Source organism: Rattus rattus, chromosome 7, assembly GCF_011064425.1.
Source record: "Rattus rattus isolate New Zealand chromosome 7, Rrattus_CSIRO_v1, whole genome shotgun sequence".
NCBI lineage: Eukaryota > Metazoa > Chordata > Mammalia > Rodentia > Muridae > Rattus > Rattus rattus.
This window is the reverse complement of record NC_046160.1, coordinates 88,483,395-88,507,804: the sequence shown is the minus strand read 5'-3', so window position 1 is coordinate 88,507,804 and position 24,410 is coordinate 88,483,395. Positions and strand designations below refer to the sequence as shown.

General features: G+C 43.1%; 1 protein-coding gene across 1 annotated transcript in view; it reads right to left on the bottom strand.

The window, feature by feature from the left end:
- The window catches only part of Syt16 (synaptotagmin 16), a 30,804-nt gene extending 10,766 nt beyond the window's left edge, over positions 1–20,038 (bottom strand). Inside the window, exons 1-4 of the mRNA XM_032909127.1 lie at positions 19,741–20,038; positions 13,384–13,637; positions 7,749–8,189; positions 4,667–4,856 (exon numbers count right to left, since the gene is read on the bottom strand). Of these exons, the coding sequence (XP_032765018.1) occupies positions 4,667–4,856; positions 7,749–8,189; positions 13,384–13,637; positions 19,741–20,038 (1,183 nt within the window). The remainder of the gene's footprint in view (positions 1–4,666; positions 4,857–7,748; positions 8,190–13,383; positions 13,638–19,740) is intronic.
- Between the last annotated feature and the right edge of the window lie 4,372 nt (positions 20,039–24,410).

Below are 24,410 nucleotides of genomic sequence, written 5' to 3'. Positions count from 1 at the left end.
AGGGGACATCTTAATGATAGCTTTTGACAAGCGCCATTATATGTGTCTACATACACACATACACACAGTGCAGAAGCACAGTATCGGTGAACGCAAAGCAGAGATGGAGAGAGAGAATAGCTGACTTTTTCAAAAGACGTCAATTCTTGTGTGTCTGTGGAATCCCTTTGTTAACTTCTTATTTCGTAGAGAAGGAAATAGAATTCAGAGAGGTTCGATCAAATGCAGAGACCAAGCAGTAACTGGGTGGCAGGCCTAGGTTAAAATCAGAGGAGAACTGCTAAACTCCGAGATGCTTTTCCAGGAAACCAGATTCAAGGGACAAATGTTTCTGATTGGTACTGAGGACTTATGCAAAAGCATTTGAAAAGCGCAGGGGGATTTCAGAGAGCTACCAGATGCCAGATCCTACTGTCTCACCTGCTCTCAACTATGAGCCTGGATTTTCCTTTGCCGTCAGAAGAATTGTAGAGCAGCCTATAGCACCTTAGTGGCAACTGCAATATTTGTGACCAGTGAAATTATTGTACACACTTGCCAATTGGGGGTGGGGTGGTCACATAAGATTGAAGCTAAGAAAGGAACCGCCAAAATGTTAGAACATTCCAGAACATTCCAGATTTCATAAAGAGCTTCCAGGAGGCTAATGTGGCTGTTTCAGCCCATATCACGGTGATGGCTATTCTTAGTCGCCAACTTGACTATATCTGGAATTACCTAAAACCCAGATGGCTGGGCACACCTGTGAGGGATGTTTTTGTAAATAAATCATTTGAAGTGGGAAGACCCACTTTTAATCTGGATCTTTGAGATAGGAAGATTAACCTTTAATGTAGGCCACACCTTCTGATGGCCTCCACATATATGGGACACAGCAAAAAGGAAGAGCTCTCCTTTTGCCTGCTCACTCTCACTCTTGCTGACAAATCCACTGCTTCATTAGCACGAAAGCCTACATCTCCCAGATTCGGTTGTATAACGAAGAGACAACCAGTCTCATAGATTGAGCAACTGCTGGATTCTTCGACCTTCCTTTTATAGGCGGCCATTGTTGGATTAGCCGGACCACAGTTCGTAAATCATTCCAATGAATCCCATTTCTATTATAGAAAGATTCATTCTGTAAGTTCTGTTACTGTAGAGAACCCTGACCACCATGAACTTATTCTCCATATCATGAGAAACTTCTGGTTTCAGCCATTTTGTGAGGAAGGAAGGATGTGGAGACTCTGGTTGGTATCATTGGTATTTGGTATGTCTTGTGTCCTCACCATTGTTTCCCTTGGCTGCTGTGCTCCCCTCCCCCAGGATTTTACCTTAGATGTGGGGGAATGGATTACACCTTGGCTGCCTTGTTCCTTTGAAGCTCTTATAAAGTATAGGCCAGGCTGGCCTCGAACTTAAGCGATTTGCCTGCCTCTGCCTCTCGAGCTCTGAGATCAAAGGTATTGCCACAATACTGGGCTCATCTCTTTCTAACTTGCCTATTTAACTAAGGGAGGAAAATTTAAGACACCACAGCAACTTTCTGATTGGGTTGAACTGTCAAGTTCAAAGTTCTTTTGCTTTATGACCTGTCATAAGGCAAGAGAGTCACACTTGTAAATCTCACTCTTTGTCTCTTTTTCTGACAAGCTGTAAAACCTTAGCACTCACTATTCCAGAGAAGAAAAGCCCCCAATGCTTTCCTCTCCTTCAAACTTGCCCAGGCACCACAGATCCACAGCCACAATCACCTGCAAGGCAGGGCTGACGTGCCCTTTTGACAGAATAGGTGGAGACCCCTGAGCTGAGAGCCTCAAGTGCAGGACTTTGTGACCGTGGCTACTGTTCATTTCCCAGTCATGCCTCTCTCCTAGTAGGCAGTCCCTCAGGTGTCCACTAACACAGGCTAGAAATCACTGGCTGTCCCCTCCAGCAGTGTACCCAGCATCCTTCCTACCCTGTTCTCATGACAGCTTATTTATCAACTGACTCCCATTCTTCTCCTCTACTTGTTCCACCTCTGCTGAGCTACCTGATTAACACCAGAACTATGCCTGCGCTTGCCTGATAGCTGTCAATGTGACATTCATGCAGAGCGAACTAACGCTTTCAGTCTCTTGAGCCCTCGAAAGTTCCAGGAGATCCCTTTGCAGAACTCCACAAAGGAGCTTTCTACTTTTCCACCCCTTCCTAATTGGCTTTTCCTCAACCACCACCATTTCACATAGACTGGAAAATGTTTGTTTCCACTGCTTGGTTTCAGTTTTAATTAAGAGCCCCACAAAAGTATTGCTTTCTAATACTTTCAGAGATGAACTATGCCAGCCACAGTCAAGGCTAAGCTGTGGTCCCATGTCTATGATAAACCATACACTCATGTGCACAGACGTAAACTTATGACTTAAATCCATCTTCAAGTTAAGACACCCTTTTGTCTTGTGCAGGTTTAAATTATTATTACAATAATTTCTCCTTTGAGCATATTTTAAAAAATAGGATTATATAAAGATACAATGATGCAACTTTCAACATCACTGCTGTTTATGTATTATCCCTGCCTACAAAGGGTATTACTTGCAGATGAGGAAATCGATTCATGATAGCTTAGTAACTCACAGCTAGTAAGTAGGAGAGCCTGAATTTACAGTGTAGCTTATTAACTTCTAGATGATTCTTTCTCAATCAGTCCATGCTGTACACTTCCCCTGCACTATCCAGCATACAAAGGTGAGCTTCCTAACTTGGACTCAAACGGGGCATGTCTGTGACCCACCGCTTCATCACTTTTTTGTATCTCCATCACTTGCCCCAAATATTGTTCCCACATTGTCAAGTTTCATCAACAGAGGAAAGCACATTGGCAGACACTCCTGGGGAGGAGTCTTAAATCAGGACCTTAACAAGTCTGAAGCTGCTATGGAATGAAAAGCCAGATCTCTGGATCTATCAAAGATCCTCCAACTATGCAATTAATAATCAGTGCCTATTGTACATTCTAAATAGCTCTCACCTGCCTGAATGGGGACATTGGATGTGGATTATGCACCTCCTGGTCTATTTTATTATGCAGGGTTCTGGGACTTTCCATGCTGGCTTTAACACAGTTTTGTTAATGCATGTGTGTTGAGGGGTCTATACTTATTTGTATGTGCTCAAGCACACTTGTATGTGAACATTAATGTGGAGGGTGGAGGATGACCATGGGTGTTGTCCTCAGGAACATCATCTACCTCTTTTTAGATAGGGTCTCTCATTGGCCTGGAACTCATCAATTCAGTTAGACTGGCTGCCCAGCAAGCCCAAGGGCTCCTCATCCCCAGTGCTGAGGTTACAAATGTACCACCATTTCACATGGGTTATGAGGCATTGGACTCAGGTGTTCATAGTTGTAATGCTGTACTCACTCAGCTCACCCCTTAGTTCTGTTTAAAAATTTAGCCAGCAAGATAGCCACATAGGACAGATGCTTGGCAGTCTGCAGCACAGTGATGGGTGGGAGTGGAATGAAAGTTTCAGATTCTCAGATTCGGTTGTAGGGGTTGACCTTCATCTAGTTCCTCATCTGGCTTTTCTATGTGAAGCCAGAGATCATTGACTGTTGACATTTGTATTGATTTCGCCATTCTTTTAGTGAGATTCTAGTTCCCCTGGTAAGCAGATTCATTCTTCTCCATTTCCCTACCTTCAAGTTGACCTTCTTGTTCAGGAAAGGCTAGAAATAATTCTACAGCATGTTTCTGACTCTCTTGCAGCTAGCATTTCAGATACAAAATGTTTCTCTGGTTCGATATATTTACACAAGTCCAAAAAGCAGAAGTGCATCTTCTGAAGCTTCCTTTTGTAGGTAACTAAGATCATTGAAATTATGACATGATTTTGTTAGCAGTATTACTTTTATGTTCATTATCTGATTTCTCAGGCTGAAGGGCTACTGAGGCTACTGGTAGCAGCAGCTATTTAACTCTTCCTGAACCTTGACCTTTAGTCATGGGGGGTGGAGGGGAATGAGTTGCATTTCATTCTAACAATGACCTCAGAGGTAGTCATTTTTCCCCCATGAGGAGATGGCCTTGCATTGTTCTAGATCTATTCCCTTCACTGTTACACAATTACTAGCATTTCTGTGTGCTCGGTGTGTATGTTAGGTGCTACACTATACCCTTCATGCAAATGTAGTTATTTAAATCTCTCAACACTCCCATCAGGAAGGTATTTGTTAGTATTGTTTCCAGGTAGGTCCAGTAGGGTTCAGAGAAGAGATTGGTTGCACTAGATCAGAGCAAATTGGGTGGGGAATAACAGAGCTGGAATTCAATCCCAGCTCTGCCTCCCTCCAAAATCAGAGTTCTGCCTCCATACAGTGGAAGGCCTGTAAAATATTGGCAGATTTCAATCCCTATGCATGCTACATTTCTGAAAAGGCTTCAGTCCTTTTTCCTTAAGTAGTTGAAACACACCGTTCATTCTAAAACATGTTGATTTATATTTAGATACCTTTAGAAGCCTTCTTATAATTAAACAGAAACCATAAAAAAAAAAAAGCCAGAGCTATTGCCTCATGAAAATGTGCCCAAGCCATACCAAGTTTATCTTTTACCACAAAAATTGAAGAATTAAGATGAAATAGACACAACCTTTCTCTTGCTTCTGGAAGATCCCAGAGCAGCAGACACATACTCACCGGGAGCTCGGTTAGCAGCGAGGTTGCGGAAATGGCTGCCTTTGATCATTTCCACAGATAATCGCCCTGTTGTGGCATTGTAGGACAGTCCCACCAGTAGCTCTGGCACTCCTCCATGAGACAGTGACTGTGTGGATGAAGCACTGTCACTGTGAGACACCACAGATGGGCTGAGGGGAGACTCTCCACTCTGGAGGGGAAGAAGACAAAGAATTCATTGGCCCATGCCGCATCCCTCTCTTTGAGAGAAAGCTGATATTATGTTTGGTAAAATTGTGACCCAGTCGCAATGACTGCCAAAGATTACTAATGGGCACTCAGTGTGAATTACAATGTGCTGGGGAGCACAGCCATGTATGAGATGGCCCATGGTACTAGCCGACATATTTATTCCAAGAGTAGACTCTATTCAATATTTCCTCTCTAAAGACAAAACAGACAAAGATGTTATTGCTAGTGTAAATCAAACCTTCTAAGATACATGGAGTGTGAATAATACATTTAATATAGGCCAAGATTCCCTCCTGTGTAATTTGTTTCTGAATGTTTCTGCGAACCTACCCACTTCAGGCCTGAGTTTTGTCTCTGTTCTCTGCACTCTTGATGAATAAGGCAATACAGAAGGTGTTTTGTCTCAAAGATAAAAGAAATGACCACCAGGCACTGGTCAGTACATAAAACACCTAGTGTCTGGTTCTGCTGCCTAAGAAGCATGGTTCACATAGGAAATTTGACCTCCTGTGGAAAAAAGATTACACAGGAAGTGAGCACTTTCACTATTTGATATTTGATAGAGGATCAGATACAAAGATTGTGGATCTTGGTGACCCGGGAGGCAGCAGGTGAGCTGAGGCGAATGCCCAGAGCTTTTCTCATGTTTATTCATGTACTCACTTCTGAGTGACACCGTTATGCTCCGGGCACATTCAGAAGAGGACAGAGGAGAGGAAGACACGGATTCTCATGGAGGATCCCGAGTAGGCATCGTCAGCTTGGCGGGAACATGCCAGAAGTCCCTCTAGCCCTCCCACACACTACTACTTCTAGTGGACACCAGCACATGGGATTTACCTCAAATCCTTCTTGACTGTACCTGAAATTATTTTCTGAAACTTTTGCCAACACCCCAATGAGCAAAAACAATAAAATGAATCAAATGCTGCTCATATACAAGGGAATGTATCCTTTTACCCAATCCCCCCTCCCCCCAGCTTTCATGGATCCGTGATTTGTAAGAAAAATAGCTAGTGGTCTCAACAGGGCCCTTAGAGGCTTTGATGCCCAGAAGTTAGAAACCCACCAATGAAAAATTTGCATCCTTGGGAGAAAGGCCACACATCCTTATATTTCTATAGAAACTTCTACTGTGGTCCCTCTCTAAGTACAGTTACCTCCCACTACCAAGTTCTTTATCTGTAGCCATCACTTAGTCCCTGTAACATAGATGTATATATGGTATACAATCATACTCAACAGTGGCTGATAACTGAGATATTTTCCTCCACTAACATTTTTTCAGGCTGGCTTTTTCTCCCCATTCGGTCTGTGCCCTCAGCACAGAGCCCAGGGCTGGCACTGACAAGAAAGGGTGTGGCCACATTCACTCTAATGCTTCACACCACAGGGTCTCTTTTTGACTCGTCTCTGAATTCTGTTCTTTATGATTTCATGATTTTATGAAAAGGAAGAATTTACGTAGATATGGGCTTGTACCTTCTTGAGCTCATTCTAACCCTTGTGTCAGAAAACAACAGAAGCTTAGAGGCCACCAGCAGGGGACTATGCCACCAGCCCGCCAGAGAGCCGTGTTTTGCTTCTATCTAAAGAGAATTCACAGCTTTCAGCTGGGAAAGCAAGGTCATGGGTGAGTTCTACAATTTTGGAGCTAGCGACCGGAAAGATGAGCTTGCCAGCAAGCAGGTCTGGGAAGACAGCGGGTGGCATCGATTCAGAGAGGCGAAAATCAGGATTTCCAGTGTGAAGATGTTCAGGCAGAATTGGAACTTCAGATGGATGGATCTTTTTGGAATACGTCTTTGTTCTCCTCCATGGCTGTGTGTGCCCTCCCTTTGGCATGAATATCCGCCCACACATGTCCCCAGTCTAGTTCTCTCTATGGCTTGAGCTAGATGGGTTTTTTTTTTCCTTCGTCATCTCAATAAGCCTTCTCTTGGTCATTCTCAGTAATCTGCAGCCCCTGGAGCTTTACCAACAACAGTCCTCTCCACAAGTCTGTGGAATAATAGCTGTCTGCTTGCTTGGCCTCCACAGCCCATGACGGGCTACATCTCCAATGGATGGCCAATTAGTTGACTAACCCAGGAGCTGTCTGATCTTTTGACATATGTTCGTAAAAGGAGATCTTTGTGGAACATGATAGATGATCTACAGCAGTGGTGAGGCTGGTCACCTCTTAGACCTCCAAGCTCTGCAAGTCCTGGGCCAGGAAGAGGAGTAAGATGCATGGTTTAAAAAAAAAAAAAGGTAACCATAAAGCTGGAAGGTCTCAGATGTGGCAGACATTCAGGGTTGCTAATACAGGATGTTTCTGAACCCTCACTAAGTAAAAGACTTACCCTAAAAGTTCAGAAATACCTACCTGCAATTCCTGCCCTTGGGAAGCTGAGGCAAGGGGATCGTGTGTTGGAGGGCATCCTGGGTTACAGGATGAGCTTAAGCCAAACTGGGCTATGTAGTGAGATTCTTGTTTCAAGAAAACAACTGAAGTACCATGTCTAAGACTCATCATAATGCATACTGGGTGGGGACAGAAGGCCTTTGGATGCTTATCTACTAAGTCAAAAGCCCAGCCACCTCCCCAGTCTTGCTATCCCCTCCCCCACACTGCCGCTGTCATTTCCTAAAATGGGTGGAAGACGCATCCATCAACTTATCAGGATGGCGGGCTTGAAAGACCCACTGCCCATGAAGTGCAAACCGTGGCTTATAAGGATGAGGAGAGCCAAATGGAAAATTGAATTAACGTCTATGGCTTCACAAGCCGAATGTTGTAAATCAAGGGCTGACAATCCCAGGTCTTTGAACACACCGCATCATTAGCAGCACCGTTTAATCTACTCACGCTCAGATTACTTCTTGGCTCCAGAACCAGAGTCACTTTCATTTCCCCTTCTGGGTGCAAGTGGCTGAGACAGAACACCTTCTCTCCCATCATTCTCTCTCGGGTCATCTTCCGGGCGGCATACAGGCGGAAGCGGACAGCACAGGCAGCCACATCTCTGGGCTCCAGCTTGGTGAAGGTGACCTTTTCCTTGAAGACAGGGTTGGGCCCTCTCTGTATATTCGTCTTACCCCTCTGTTTCTTACTGGGCAGTAGCACTATGTGAACTTGCCAGGAGTTGACACCACTTCGGTCCTTATCTGGGAGACCCTGTGCTCTCACAATGGTCACGGTAAGCTTCTGGGTTACAGCTCTATATTCAAAGATGACATCGAGGTCCCCACATTTTGAGATAGGCTCCGGAAGCCTAGGTGGTACCTGCAGACTGGTCCCATCCTGCTCCTGTTACAAGCAGAGGGAAAGGTTAGGACTGGAAATGACAGTGACTTATTACACAGTGAGAGGTTGCTGCCCCAGGTTCTTGGCTCCCAAGCTTCCTGACTGACAACATATGACCTTCTTCGGTGTTAGGAAGGTCTGTTTAAAAGTTCTCTCCAACAGACTGAGTTCTTGGAGGGCACAGTGCCTGGTTCCGGGTAAGCTTTTGAGAATTTTTTTAAGTGAATAAATGAAGCACTTGCATCTTTGAAAACGCAGTAATATGTACTACCTCGTGCAAAGTACAATTGCCCACTATGATTGAAATCAACACGAAGTCCCTAATTAAGCCAACTATCAACTGTGTAAATGCCAACAGGCAACTTTTGAGTCCCAAGGGGTAATTGCTGAGCCTGGACCTGTTGTCCACTAAATCAGAACTTTCCTACAGGCAAAAGTCCCAAATTTCCTGGGAGAAAAGACTAATGACTGAGCTTCTCCATCCTAACGGCCACCTGAGTCACTCAAGGATTCTCATTAAGTCAAGGGTTGGGGCAGAAACTCCGCATCTCCTGCCAGAGATGTTGGCTACAGAAGGCCAAGGCTTAGGAGGTCATTCAAAGTAAAGCCTAAAGAGATCATTCACAGCAGCCAATTAGCAAAAAGCACCACTATAGTCAGAATGCCTGGAATAAAATCATAGGTCTACCATAGCCCTGGCCAAAGTGGAAAGTGCACATTGGTATAGGCCTGTTTGAGAGGGTCGGGTTGCAAAGCTACAGAAATGTAGCCAGGCAACACAGTGGACGTCTCCACACTCTAGGTAGATTCCCAATTTTAGTGTTTTGCTGTTTCCTTTGTGTCTTAATCTCTGCATATGCATATATGACATATATGTGCATGTACATATGTGTGTGTGTATTTGCTGAATCAGTGGAATACATGTGAAAGCCTGGTTTTGAAAAGAGAGAGAAAGAGAGTAGGGTTGTGAGGTTTTAGTCAGGACGAAAATCCGTCTTCAATCAGACTCCTTAATTATTCCTAACATTCGTCTGGAGCTGTCCCTTTCAAGCATGCCTCTCTCTTTACGGGATGTCACCCTTGGCCATCAATTTACTTAGAGCTACTAAGGTCTGATGCCCTTACTGGGAAAATTAAACTGCACATCATTTCCTATAATGACCACCACACCAAGAAATTACTAATAATGTCAATGTAATTTTTAACTTTTCCCTGAAGGTCTGAGTCTTACCTATAACTAGAATGGTCTCATGGTGAACCCTTTCTTAGTGCAAATTCATTATCTGTGGAACTGAAGTCTAGTTCTGAGATTACTCCAAAATTACAACAAAATACTTCAATATGCGGATTCGTCAATGAAACTTTCCCACGGAGTCCTAAGGGAAGTGCATGGTGCTGTGGAATCAAATGCTCTTCAGAAGCCATGTCTGCTGCTACTTATAAGCTCGATAACACCGGGAGCATTATTTCATACTTTCCATTATCTTTCTTCAATAGTAAAATAAAGATGATACCCACTCCATAGGGATGCTGTGCAAAGTAGAAGGCTTGACATATAGGAGACATCTAATAAATGCCCTTCCCTTTTAAGATTCAAATTAGCCTGCCGAGAAAATTCAGCTTTCTTATAACATAAGGGGAGCTTCTTCTATCCTTTTCCCAGCGCATGCAGTCATGCACGAGCATTTCTATTCAGAGGTACTTAGTTTCAAGTGATAAAAGTGGTTGCTATAGAGACCTCTGAATACAACTGACTAGTGTATATATAATATTAGAAACAAGTCTCCAAGGAATTCAGCTAACTGAAAAACCAAGGCAGAATCTTTTCTTACGCTCCTGTCTCCCCTTAAAACTCCCATCTATTTTAGCCTGCTTTTGATCATCTACATGACTTGTCTAGATGTAAGGAATAATAGCCAGCACCTTTTAAGTAGTTCTTAATGCTGGGTACCATACCAAGTCTGCTCTCAGACACTTTGGATCCCCTTGGCCTTATCCCTTATTTCATTTCCTCTAAAGGAATCTCTTACCTTCTGCTCATAAAATATGAAGCTCACCTCTCATCTCGGATCCATTGATACCAAAGCTTAGAAAATATTCTGCTTCTCGCCATATTTGGCAAGGTCAGAATGTGCCCACGTTAATACCCGATGCAATAAGCTTTCTCACTTTGGCAGGATGAATACAGAGCAAGTTATTCTTTCTTGGAGTATGAGCCACGGGAAAAAGCAATTGGTCATACTTGGGGGGTGGCCAACTCATGGACAGATTCGCATCCAGGACCTCTCTTCCTCCCTCCCTCATTCCTGCATCCTTCATTGAGAATGTACTCGCTAGCAAAGTAGGAAGCAAAAGCCCTCACCTTCAGTTCTTACTAGGGAACCCAACTAAGAAATCCTGTGCTTTGTCATACTTATATCTGCCTAATGCTCTAGTGTTTTTAACATCTTTATTTCACGGGAATGGAGACTAAAACTAAAATGGGCTATGTAACTAATACTCTTCCAATAGGAGGGTCCATGTGCCAGGCCAGGATCATTCAAGGTTCTTCCTCAGAAGCCTAAAAGCAGACCTTAAATAGTCAAAAACTTTGGGTTAAACCATGTGACCTATTTCTTTTCGCCAACCCTTCTACTGTAGATGCTCCTGTGCTTACTGGGCATGTGTGAGGAAGATGGGAGGCAGTAGAGATAGAAGTTGGATGGCAGTACTGTAAATTCATTCCATTCAGGCCTCTGCTTTTAGTATTAGGTAGGAGTCAATAGCTTTATCATCTAGTTCAATGCCAAGGCTAAAGAACACAGTGGCTGGTAATTAGGCCCTCCTACACGTCCATCAGCCACCTATTCAGGTAAGTGCTCGCTGCACCCGCAGGCTTCTGGGAAGTCCCGGGCAGAGTTGCTGCAATTGCTCTGAGAATGCTGGGCCAAGCACAGCTCTAGGCAGCAGCTGGGCTCCTGAAGGGCCAATCGCAGCTGTCGCTCATGAAAACTGGGCTTTGCAGCATCGACCTGGGTTGATTTGAGACAGAGGTTTGTGAAGGTTTGTATTTTCATAGCAATTAATTATTTCAACACGTTACCTATCACCAGGCCACCAAAGGGGCTCCTTGAACGGGTACTGTTGATACTGCTAATCTGTTTGACCTTCCTGCAAGGTAAAACTCTCTTCCTTCTTATCCCCATTTGGCAGATTTTAATTAACTTCTCAAGGCCAACCAATTAATCAGTGGAAAGCAGAGATGAAAAGTGGGACATCTGTCTCTCTGTGTGTTTGAAATTTCCAGCCACCTTCCCATTGTTTTTCCCACCAAGCCCCAGGTCTGCGGGAGAAAGTCAATGGTCCTTGCCAGCTCAGGGTAAACTGGAAAATCCATGATCATAGCAGGTAGTCAGTCTGCATGAGGTCTTTCCTTCAGATACAAAATAAATGATTCCTTGAGCTCTCCTGTCCTGATTTTCCCCTTTAAGGTGGAAATGCTTGCATCAAACTGTCAAAACCCACGTTAAGTTTAAAGATTTTCTGTCAAACTGAAAAGCCTTTCTGTTTTAGTAAGATAGTGTTGATGTCATCTTGTGGCCCAAAGTAAATGGATCCACAATACGTTCTGGATGCCAGATACACCAGGGAAGACAAGGTTCTTAACACAGCTAAGAGACAAATAAATCAATGCTTAAGAGGCAAGCTACGCCTGCAGGGCAGGCAGTTACGGGAACTGCCTGAGCTCGATGTGAAGTTCTACAGTAGGAGCACCAAATTACAGTTTTTGTCTCAAAATAGATAGGAGGTTGAATGGTGCACATGGAGCTGTCTGGGTATTTTTGGAGTCTGAGAACATTCAGTACCCTTAGCATAAGTCATCTATTAAAGCGCCAGGAGGCAGGGAAATGGGAGGTTACGTGGAGAAGGCAAACCCAAACCCTAATGGCGCAATTATCAGGGACACAGAGTTATCAACAGGCAGGTAAATAGTTGTGTTTTGGTTTTTTGCAGTGAGAGAGACAAAGGGAACATTTTTAAACATTGTGTGGGATTTGGTTTGCCTCTGAGCACTGACACCATGGTGATGCAGACCTGTATTCATTCTCTCTCTCTCTTTCTCTTCCTCTCTTTCTCTCTCTCTCTCTCTGTCTCTCTCTCTCCCTTCTCTCTCTCCTTTTTAACAAAACTGGTGAACGTTAGTAGCTTTGGATAGCTGTGTGGGAAGGACTGACTAACAAACCATAAACCAGGTATCTGAGTTTCCATCTCTGGTTCTCAGCGAAAACACCATCCCAGAGGCACCAGCACATACATGAAACCATGTGTGCATAGGGCTTCATACGCATGCCCTACACCCCCCACTAACTTGAGAACAACAAGGCTATGGAATGTAAATTTCTACAGTTTTCCCCTTGCATTTCTTCAAACATTTAGCTTGTGCCCCCTCTGGGTCCCTCTGAAGAGATTCACCCCACTTATTTCCTCTGGTTGTAGTAATCAACTCATTCTCTAGTTCTATCTCTACGTGTTATATTGAAGTCATATAAATATCGAATGTTTACTAGCAATTTCAACTAAGTTGATGTCCAGTTAACACCTCTTACTGTTGGGGCAGCCCTTATAGAAGGAGTGGAGCTCACAAAGAACAATGAGAAATGCCTGCGAGATAAAGCGATGCTTGTAAAACCCTAGACTTTAGTAGTGGGTGTCCCTCTCCATCATGGCTGCCGTCATCCACAAGCTTTAACTGGAAGACTGATACATAAGCTGCATCTTCCATCAAATGTTTGTTACAAAGAGCAGCATCAATGGCCAGAATATCGTTACTCTAGGTGCTGCCTCACACACCTTTATCTCAATTCAAAGCTGACACCTACGAACCCTCATCATGCCTTCGCTTTAGTTAAATCCCCCAATAACTCTTATTTTAGCAATCATAGTGCAAGATTTGGGGTGAAATAAAATAGAATTCACTTTTGCAGGAGGGAAAGCAATCAAGCTCTCCGAAGGTCTAGAAATCCTTCTGTATGAGAATATCCCTGATAGCGATAGGGTTTGTGCATGTGTGTGTGTTGCTGTTGTTGTTGCTGTTGTTGTTGTTGTTGTTGTTTGTTTACAGACTGGGCAGTGCTTCCTTTCTGGAGAAATCAGGTAAGGGAAGCAGAGGAGACAAATGAGTGCATGGTACTAAGACGAAGAAGAGAAAACAACTTGCCTCTGGACTCCACATAGAGGAGTTGTGGGTGGCATAGGGATCTTCAAAGCCCCGACTGATAAACGCTGTCTCTGTCTCCAGGATGCCGTCTGCACAAGGACGACTGAGGTTTCGGACCACGCCAGCGCCCGGATGACAAGGGCCATGGTGCCTGGTGTCCCTGCTCTCACAGGGAGATTGTGAGAGAATGGAAATGGGGCGGTCTTCGTAAGACCGAATCTCAGAATAACTGAGTTGGCTGGGTCCATCCAAATCTAAATTTGTAATTAGAAGAAAAAACTATTTCAAATGTATTATATTTATGCTCATACCTTTTGGTCTAGAGAAATTGAACAATTGCAAACACAATAATCAAGATCACAGGGGGAAAAACTCATAACAATAACATCTTCAAAACCAATACCACCCACATGATGGATAAACTTTGCCCCATAGTCAAAAAGAGTACTAGTTCATTATGTGCAATAAAGCAGGCAAGGACCATGCCCTTAAGCCCAGCCTGGGCTACAGAGGAAAAACTGTCTTAAAAAAAAAAAAAAACAAAAACCTGAAGTCCTGATACAAGTAAAAGCTTCTGTATTTGAGCCACAGAACTTCTGATGTGTGAGCCACGATCCTGAGCAATGTTCACATCTTCTGAACACTTACTTTTTACATAGAAACATGTTTTAAAAGCCATCCGGGGGTCATTATGGCTGTTAAACAGTATCTATCGGGTGAACAGCAGCAGGATTTTCCCACAAACGTTAGATTCTCACTGGCTTGGCCCAAACTTGATTCTTCCACCTCACTAAACCCCAGTTTCCACAGCATCCCATCCACCTCTGTTCTCATTGGCTGTTTCTCTCCTCTATGTCTTGTCCACTTAAAGGACCATCACTTCCTGAACATCCCTGACCCCTTCTGACTCAGTGCTTTTCTCTTGCGTTCTCTCCTTTTTCTCTTTTTCTGAAGCCTTCTGAGCAGAGGGCTCATTATGCCTCTCTGTAGGAGACAAGGGAGCACAGAGTGAACGAAGCAACAGGTCCTCTCCACATAACTGTTTCCTTCCTAGAACCTCTGGGTTATCCGCTCTAACGAGTTTGTTTTAACCCTTTAGCAGAAATACCCATCCTTATATCATTAAGAAGTAAGATTATTAAAGCAGGGCTGGGAATGTCTGAGACAGTAAAACACTGGCTTCGTAAGCTCCAGGATTGAGGTCCAATGTCTGCTACCAATATAAAATTCTTAGTATTTCTCTCTCTGTTTGCCCCCACTCCTTTGCCTCTTCTTTCCTCTCCTCTCCCGCACCCCCATCCCTACTCATCCTGTTCATTCAGTGTCAGCAGACAAAGCAAACCCGGCAACTTCCTCCCAAGCAACAGCTCCCGCCCTTACTTCAGCTCATCCCAGCTAAGATGTCCGTCTCTTTAGCCTCCAGTCCCTCTCAGTATTCTCAGAAAAGGAAATGAGAGGCATAGACAGGAGTGAGTGGGACATCCAAGAGACATCCCTAGTTCAACTTTTAAGAACCCTAGCAGTCCCTCAGCTGAGTCTAGGGAGGGCAGCTACAGCATAGGCTCCCAGAAGGCATAAACGCACATAGTCTGGACCTGCCGCTACATCTTCACTAAGCCTTTGCATAAGCTTCCAGCATACTCATAGAGCAAACATTTGAAGCCGCCAGGAGAGAAGTGAAGAACCATGGAGACCAGGGTACATAGGACCAGTGCGCCACTTCGAGCTTAAAATATATAATGTGTGGCTTGGAAGTGGCTCAGGGGCTAAAGCACTTGCCAAGAAGCATGAATGCTGGAGTTTGGTGCCAAGAAGCCATACAGATATTAGATTGGCAAGCTGATGACCTATCTGGAATTTCAGTGTCCAGGTGGCAAAGACTGGGGATTCCCAAAATCAGCTGGCTGGCTAGACCATATTAGGAAGCTCTGAGTTGAGAGCCCCTGCCTCGATGACTAAAGTAGAGAATGATCAAGGACGACTCCCAACATCAGGCCCAGACCTCCACACACATGTTCACACATATATACATGCACCTACATGACATGCACATACACACACACACACACACACAAAACACACACACACATACTCACACACACATACACACACATATGTACATATATACACACCCTACACATACACATGAGAACGAAACTCTATACCCAGTCTCATATACACCTTACATATACTCATTCTTGTGTGTATTTTTTAAATATTATCCATGTAGGCCATATTAGCACAGCTTTAGACTCTGGCTTTATTTTTCAAAACCACACCAGTCACTGAAAAACTCCTCTTTCTGTTGTGTTATTCTTAAATATTCAGTTCAGGTTCCTCACGAACACTTTCACAGGATACCACACACAAAAAAAGAAGTTACATTCATACTTTCAGATGCTTGGCAAACAAAATTTTTTAAAGCCATAGAAAACAACAGAATGCAGGAAACTCCTCATGCAGAAACCTACAATAAAGCAGGATTTTCTTCTAAGTCTCTAATTAGCACACCCATTCTTCACATACATGCACAGTGAGGTGTCCTATTAAACAGTGGGCCATCTATCGATGTGTGCTGCACCCAGCAGGACTTCAGTACAAAATCTAACTTTGCCAAGAAATTATCCCCATAAAATTGTCTCATGACTTTGACTCCTATGGAGATAACACCTAGATCAGTAATGTGGGGACTTTCAACAGCGACATCAAGCCTTGAAACATAATTCATAACTGGAGAAATAAAACTATATTAATGTAACAATGCATTCTCCATGACAGACAAGCAAGGAATGAATTAGAAAAATCAAGTCTGGGGTACAAGTAGCAAGAAGAAGGAATTTGCAACAATGGGCCACCTTTCTGTACAATGACAGAGAATCACATCATCTTAAACACATTTGTAAAAGTAATGGCCTATTTTCAGAGAAATAGATCCTGGCTTCTTAGAGTCATAACTACATATAAATATATTTATATGGTCAGGGAAAGTATTCAACTTGTTTAGTTTATGAGCCACTTTAATGGAAAATTCTATTATCTAATTACTCTCTTTCATACTCTATATCGCCCGTATAAAACGATTGCTACTTACTATTCATAATGGTCCACCTGCATGATAGCTTAACTGGGTTATGGGTGCCAATTATTCAAATTCTAATAGGAATTGATGTGATGTTATTTTTGCAGGTGTGGCTGAGGGTCCTAATCAGTTGACTTCAAGCAAAGGAGATAATCCTGTACAATTAGTTGACAGGCCGGAAGACAGCTGAGGCTTCCCGGGAAGAGAAGAAAATGCATCTAATGGATGAAAGTACTGGCTTATACCAGAGAGTTTGTATCTCCACCTTCACAGCCTGCTCCAGGGAGGTCAGAGCTGGGTATTTTTGTGTCTACCGGAATGATCAAATCAGCTAATTCTTTGCAAAGAAATCCACACATGTATATATACAGCACACACACACACACACACACACACACACACACACACATTGTATGTGTATGTGTGTACATGCATGTGTGTGTGCTCCTAGTCCTATTTCTCTGGTTGGTACATCATTTCATACAAAACTGGCTAGAGACACTGGGGATATGAGTTGTTTTTAATGATATGAATAAGAGGATAGCTGCCGTTTACAAAACATCTTAGTGGGGATACCCAACCTTTTGACATCGTTGTCGTTCACACTCAAAAAGTCCACAAAAGCATTATGAATTTTCAAGTCTCACAATGCTTTAAGTGAGTTTATTATTTTGCATCTGGGCCACATCCATGGCTCTCCTGGGCCACAGGTAGCCTCCTTGCTACAGTCAGATGTGCCAACAAGGAACGCCTACAAGTACAACGCCTACTCTTATTGAGCTTTAAGGTTACATTCAAAACAAACCAATAGAAAAGCAGCCTAGCAAGTCAACAGTTCTGCGATAGACTTATATTCTGCCTGGAACTCAAGCTTTCCGTGACAGGAGAAATGAAATCATGAACTTTACAGGCATATGGGTGGAACTAGAGAAGATACCATTGAGTAAGGTAACCCAGACCCAGAAGGACAAAGATTGCACTTCTCTTTTACTGGAAGCTCCTAGCTCCAAATCTTCAGATGAGAGCACATAGCCTGTGATAACTATCAAAACCAGGAAAGAAAACTGGGACCATTGCCAGGATATGGAGAGTGGGAAGCAATACGGAGGTGGGGGATAGTAGAATACAGGTAATATAATGGGGAAAGGGGGGGAAAGGAGGCTGGAGAAAGGAAGGGAGGTAAATACAAGAGAGACTGTGGGAGGAGGGTAAGGGGGAGTAGCAGGATATAAATGATGATACAACAGGGAAAAAGGAGGGAGTGGAACTCTGTATGGAAGTGGGAGGGAGGTAAAGACAGAAGGAAGTCAATGAAACTGCAAAACAAGAGGCAGAACTTCTAAAATAGGGAGGAGTGCTGGGCAACATCATCTGGCCATAACACGGCCATTGTATTCAGGCACTCACAGCATCTGAGGTTGCCTGCACAAGACCTGCACAAGATCAAGCCACTCAGCACTGGAGCATGGATAGTTAAGGAACTGTTGTAGATGATAGCTGCTAGTGGATGAGAGAGTCATTGTTCACAGAAGTTGTGGCTACTGGTAGATTGCCTATGCCCCTGTGAATGGTCTTATCACCATGGTCACGTGTGCATCACTGATGGAATCACTGGATTTAGTTAGTTTGGATGGGGGGTGAAGGGAGGATAATGAAGTTAGGGGCGTAGTTGGAACAGATGAGATGGGAGGGATTTGATCAAAATACCCACGTACATGCATGAAATTCTCAAAGAGTAGATGAGTTATTTAATAAAATAATGAATTAACAACAATATGAATCAACACTAAATTAGATGCCTGGGGTTGGGGAAGCATGGTTTGGAATATATTGGCCATGACTTCATAAGGACTCCATCCGGACTCACTTAAGGGAAGCATAGGATACAGTAAGCTACCTGCAGCTCATCTCAAATTAAGACCTCAAGTTGATTTTTGAGCATTTAATATCACTGTCCAACATTTTAATGTATTTTTTTTAAAACAGGAAGCATTGTCCACAATTAAACTGAATCCAAGTAAAATAAATTAGCTAAATGAAAAGGAGGCAAAATATAAAGAAAAATTTATTCTTTATCATTAAATAATTCCGCTGCTATAACAATGAATAAAAAAGAGGGTAGAAAAAAAATAAGCAAAACAACCATTAATCTTTCCACAGCTTTGATGACCTCAAATTGAGCATGCAGCTATTTCTATAAAAATCCTTTGGATTTTCTTCAGAATTTACAGTAATTCATTCAATGTGGTAGACTTTGTCCCCTGTCCAATAGAGGGAATTTCATCTTTTCTCTCACTACCTGTCAAAATTTCAGAATTACTAGTTCTGACAAGGATAAGTTATCATGGATTCCAGGAATGGAGAGTGACTGTCTCCATTCTCAGAGCCTTGGCCATTTCTATAAATCAGAACCCAGACGCCGAGGCTTCTGGGAAATGGAGCCATTAGCTTTAGAATTAAACAAGCGACTCCCAGGGAATCAACTACTATTAACTTTCATTAGCCCGCATTTGCCTGCTTGGTGGAGAGAAAGCAATGTAGAGTGGAACACTAGGGAACAGGAGGGAATGGGGGAGGGAAGGCAGGAGGGTCTGCAGCCATTGATGTTGTGGTTTGGTGAAGTAGGTCATGTGGCTTGTGTCAATACATCTAACTAACTGCATGACGAGTAGCATAGCGTGCTTTTCCTGCCCTGCAAACAGGGTCCTGTTGGCTAGTTGAGCTTTCGTCCTTTTTCTACTTGTCCTGCTCTCATTGCCAAATCACAATCTCTCTTTTATTGTCTCTCAGTTCCTTGGTTCTCCTTTTCCTATCTCGAGTTGACAACATGGAAGAGGTACTGAGATACACCCACTCACCCTCCCACCCCACTCCCACCACTGCTTGGCTGCCAAACACCCAATGAGAGAAGTGGCTGCTATACATCCAATGAGAGAGAAGACTGGAAAGCCTAGATCCTGTGAGCAGAGATGAAGTTGGATAGAGCACGCACTCTCTAGCCTTCTACCAATTATATTTCCCTGATCCAGTATCTCTCTCTCTCTCTCTCTCTCTCTCTCTCTCTCTCTCTCTCTCTCTCTCTCTCTCTCTCTCTCTCTCTCTCAGCATGAAGATCCTGGGAAGCACTGAGAGATCCTGAACTATTCTGGACACATTCCCCTGTTCCACAGTTTATTCTCATCCTTCTCTGGACCCTAAGGTATCTCCAGTATTCGGCTGCATTCTTACCATTGACCAGCCCTGGACTAGGTAAGGGAGAAATGTGCTGCCATGAATACCTTCACATGCAGACCCTTCAGCGCTGTCTTCTTGGTGGGTACACAGCAAATGTTTGCATTTTTTCTGCTCCAACTCTGTTGTCTTTCCCTTCTCAGGTACTCCTGTACGAAAACTCTGGGATCGGGACACCGAGATCTCGAACTGCTTAGTCACATCTTCATCGCTCTCAGAAGATGTGGATGGTTCTTCATCATCCCCAAAGCTGTTAACTGGAAGCAAACAAGAATGATGAATCTCCTGTGAAGCTTCATGATCCAACACAGAGACAGACAAACCAGGAAAACAATGAGAGAGCATGGATGGTTAGCCTAATGAAACAAGTTCAGACTGGATAGAAAGGATTTAAAGCACTCTTAAACAGAAATCTGGGCCAAAGGGATAGCACATGGAGTAGTTATAGATAGATGGCTAGTACCCAGGAGAAAACAGTAGGACACCCATCATTGGTGTAATGACCATCTTGAGACAAAGCGCTAGCCAGCAGCCCTGCTGATTGGTGATGGTGCATATAACTGTAACCGGAAAAGCAGGGCTGTTATGGGCATATTTGCCCAATGTGCAGTTCTTTGGGAAAGGTACACTTTGTCTTGTCGCATTTATTAAAACACTCAGAGTCAAGCCCTACTTCAGAGGAGAGATATTCGCAGCTAGGATTTTCCAAAGGCTCCCTAGCCTTGAAGAGAGATCACTGTGGGTAAAGAATTCTACTCATTTGAATCACAAATGTTCTAAATGTTTCTCAAGGCAACCCAGATAACTCTCGGAATTGCTGTTTTTAATTCATTTTACTGGGGCTGGGGAAATTGCTTGATGGCTAATGTGTTTGCCGTGCTTGCGTGAAGACCTAAGTTTGAATCCCCAGCACTGATGTAAACAGTTGATTCTGCCAGCATGCACTCATAACCTCGGAACTGCTGGGGTGGGTACAGGCAGACGCCTGGAGCTCTCAAGACCCTCAGTCTAGCCAATGCATGAGCTTCAAGCTCAGTAAAAGGGGCTGCTTTAAAAACAATAATAAGGCAGAGAGTAATAAAGAAAGATACCTGATATCAACCTCAGGCCTCCACATGGGCATGCACAGGCAGGCACATGAGCAACTGCACCATACATATGAACAAATGTGTATGTGTGTGCATGAATGCATGTATGTGTGTGTGCACATACATTTGCATGTGTATCATTGGGTATTTTTGAGTTTTATGATATTGTGGAGGAAAGTTATTGTAGTGAGAAAAACTGATCTTCTCAAATCCCTACCTGTTTAATATGTGACAAGAGAGGCTATGATCTACATATTTAATAAAAATATCCAATATAACATTATCTAGAAACTCAGGCTATTCTTTAGCACTCTAAATGTTTTACCTTCATATCTGCTACGTCATATCCTTTGAGCTACAGCTCCTCATTCCCTCCCCTACCCAACTCTAGAAAGCTTGATTATTTCTGATTTTATAATCTGAACTCCTTTTATAATTTTCTATATAAGTGGAATCGTGTAACATTTTTCTTCTTGTGTCTATCTTATCTCACTTGCTGTGATAAGGTGCCCATCCACTTTGTGCCAAATGGGAAATCCAGTCCACCCTAGGGCTAAATAATAGACTTTACACACGTGAATACACACACATACTTGCACACGTATCCTTTAGCCCCCTCTCACCAAGAAACACTTAGGTGGTTTCCACATCATGCACTGTAATGAACATGGGGCATGGATATCTTTATAAGAGAGGGTGGCTTTGACCTCCTGCGAGTGTGTTTTCAGAAGAGAGACTGCTAGGTCATACAGAAGCTCCAGTTTGAATTTCTGTAAGACCCGCCAGACTATCTGCTCCAATAGCTTCACAAGCCAACCTTCCTACCAACAGCGAACTACATTGTCTTTCTTGTTCTTTGGTCTTTCTGATCAGAGTCATGTTAATGAGACACCATTTAAGAATAAATTTCCTGAGCATTTTCCCACCAGCATACTTGTAGTCTCTTAGTCTTTCTAACTATTGCTCATAATTTTGTGTTCTTTGCCTTTCATATTCCTTCTGCCTCTCAGGGACTTTCATAATGCTGGCTCCTTCCCAGTTGGGTCTCAGACTAACTGTTCTTGCATTCTGAAAGCTTCCCTGATCATCCACCCTGGACTAACTCTCATCTGCATTCCATCTTCTCCTTTAGAACATCTATAAAGATAAACCTATCCTATCTTTTGTTAACTAAAACAAGGCTGGTTTAATGGTAAGTGCAAATGCTTGTTAAATATTGAGCATTTTGTGAAAACCCAATATTGTCACAAGCCAGAGCATACACATACACTCTTGTACACCATTCCCTATGGCTGACTATTCATACCCAGCCTCCCATCTAGACTAGTTAAAAATGTCTTGAGGTTTCTTTCCAGATATTGTATCTTTTCAGAACATCCTTCCTTTACCCTTAAATCAAACTAGGGGCTCCTTTTATGTGCTACACAATCATTCTTGTGTTTTACCTTATCAATGGCATTCCTACAATGTGGAAGAATTACTGTTTCTTGGGACCCTGACTTGGAAGAGAAAGGAAGAAAGAACAGAGTGGAAGAGATAAGAGAATAGGAACTAGGGTAGAGGAAAGGAAAAGAGTGAGTCAGACAGAAGTCCAACAGTGGTAACTACAGATAAAGGGTAGGTCCATATTTGAGTCAAAGCAGGCTAACTTGGAGGGCCCTAGCCTGGAGTTGCAGAATAGCAGGCATGGGGAGGTCCTTATAATGCTTGCTCGTGTTATCTGCTATGTGACCAAGTCCCTTAACCTCTTGGGTCCTCTATCCTTTGTTTTGGGTCAGTTTTAATGTCTCCATCATTTTCTCAGTTTTTGCAAGTTCTCCAAGTCCATCCATCACTATCCAATCCATTTCTTGCTGATCTCCATGGAACATCTGATCTATGAACAAGAGAATTTGCTTATTTCACCTCAATGTTACTAGTTCTTTCCACCACCATAGCAGTAGAGGAAAATGTTCAAAGAAACTAGATCTCGTTAATATTTCAATGATCTGCAAAGGTAGCATCCCATCAGAAAATTCCAACAATGAATAGTTTCCTCATTCCTATTTGTGTTGAGTTTAGTATTCTGGTATGAGATGGACCATCACATGAATAAGAGAACCAAAGGTCAGCAGGAATACAAGTGATTCCCTCTACTTTAGAGGGCAGAATCAGACAAGGTCCTAGAAGGTGGCCAAAGGAACAAATGGGAGGGGTAGTTGACTTTGACATCCATCAGCACTCTTCCCAACTCTGTGATTCTATTTGTACACTTAGGACAGTTTTTAATTTTAAACAGCCACAAGTCATTTATTTCAGACATATGTGTCAATATAGAATATTTCTATACCTAGAAAATTATTAATTATATTAAAATACACAATTTTCTCTAATGAGTCACATAGGAAGGCTTCTCCTTACTTATTATAATAATTGTATAGTAACTATAACATCTACCATATCTTCAACATCCAATCTTTTTGGAACTTTGTATATCCCATTTAGCCAAGACAGAGTATTATTTTCCCCATTGTACAGTGGCAAAAAAAGCAATAAATTGTATAAGAAAACAAAGAAAAGTAACAAAGCTAGAACTTGAACACAGAGCCTATATTTCTAAACATTTTACATATCATCAAATGTCATCCCATCAGGAAATAGAGCTATGTCTAAACTACTCTCTGGGTGAAGAGAAAAAGAGCCTTGTCGTTTCGCCTTCAGTCTGCCATAAGGCCGTTTCCTCTTTGCTAGATGGAAGAGCGGTATGGCGAGAAGGCAGCTGGTCCCCATGGGTGTGGGCGGGCCGCAGGATAACTGCCTATCACTCTGCATCTGATTTAAATATAACTGCAGATGCTATTCTAAGCCTCACTTCCCAAGGATCTCAGAGCATTCTCTGTCTAAAAAGGATATTTTAAATCTCTCCTGAATGCCACTGGGCAGTGGCAGTGATGCTATCCAAGTGACAGAAACAATCTCATACTGAGCCTCCAGCAGGATAGTTTGAATAGGAATGGCCCCCAGAAGTTCGGAGGTTTGGATGCTTGGTCTCCAGGAGGAGTGGCACTGTTAGGAGATGTGACCTTCCTGGAGTAGGTGTGGCCTTGTTGGAGGAAGTGTGTCACTGTGGGTGGACAAAGTTTCAAATGCTCAAGCCACGCCCAGTTTGTGTGTGTGTGTGTGTCTGTCTGTCTGTCTGTCCATCCATCCCTCCCTCCCTCCCTGCTGCCTGCTGAGATGTGGAACTCCAGGCTACGTCTCTCCAGCATCATGTTTGCCCGCATGCTGCCATGCTTCCTTCCATTACAATAATGACCTAATGCTCTAATGCAAGCCACAAATAAATTCTCATCTCATCACAGCCATAGAACCTTGGCCAAGACAAGGATCCAGGCATTCCTCCAGAACTTGACAAATGTCACTTGTTTGCTCCACACAAGGACCGAGCAAAGTCAGTATTGTTAGCATGCCCATTTGAGGAGTGAAGACCTAGGGCTTAGTATTAGTCCTTAACAGTTTCAAATACAGACTCGAGATTCGAGTCCAGAGTGTGTTGCTCCAAAGGCTGCCTTTTTCCAAATACTTTCTCAGGGAAAAATCAGATTTCTTAAATCCTGTGCAAATTGTGCTCCTTTACTAAGAAAATGAGA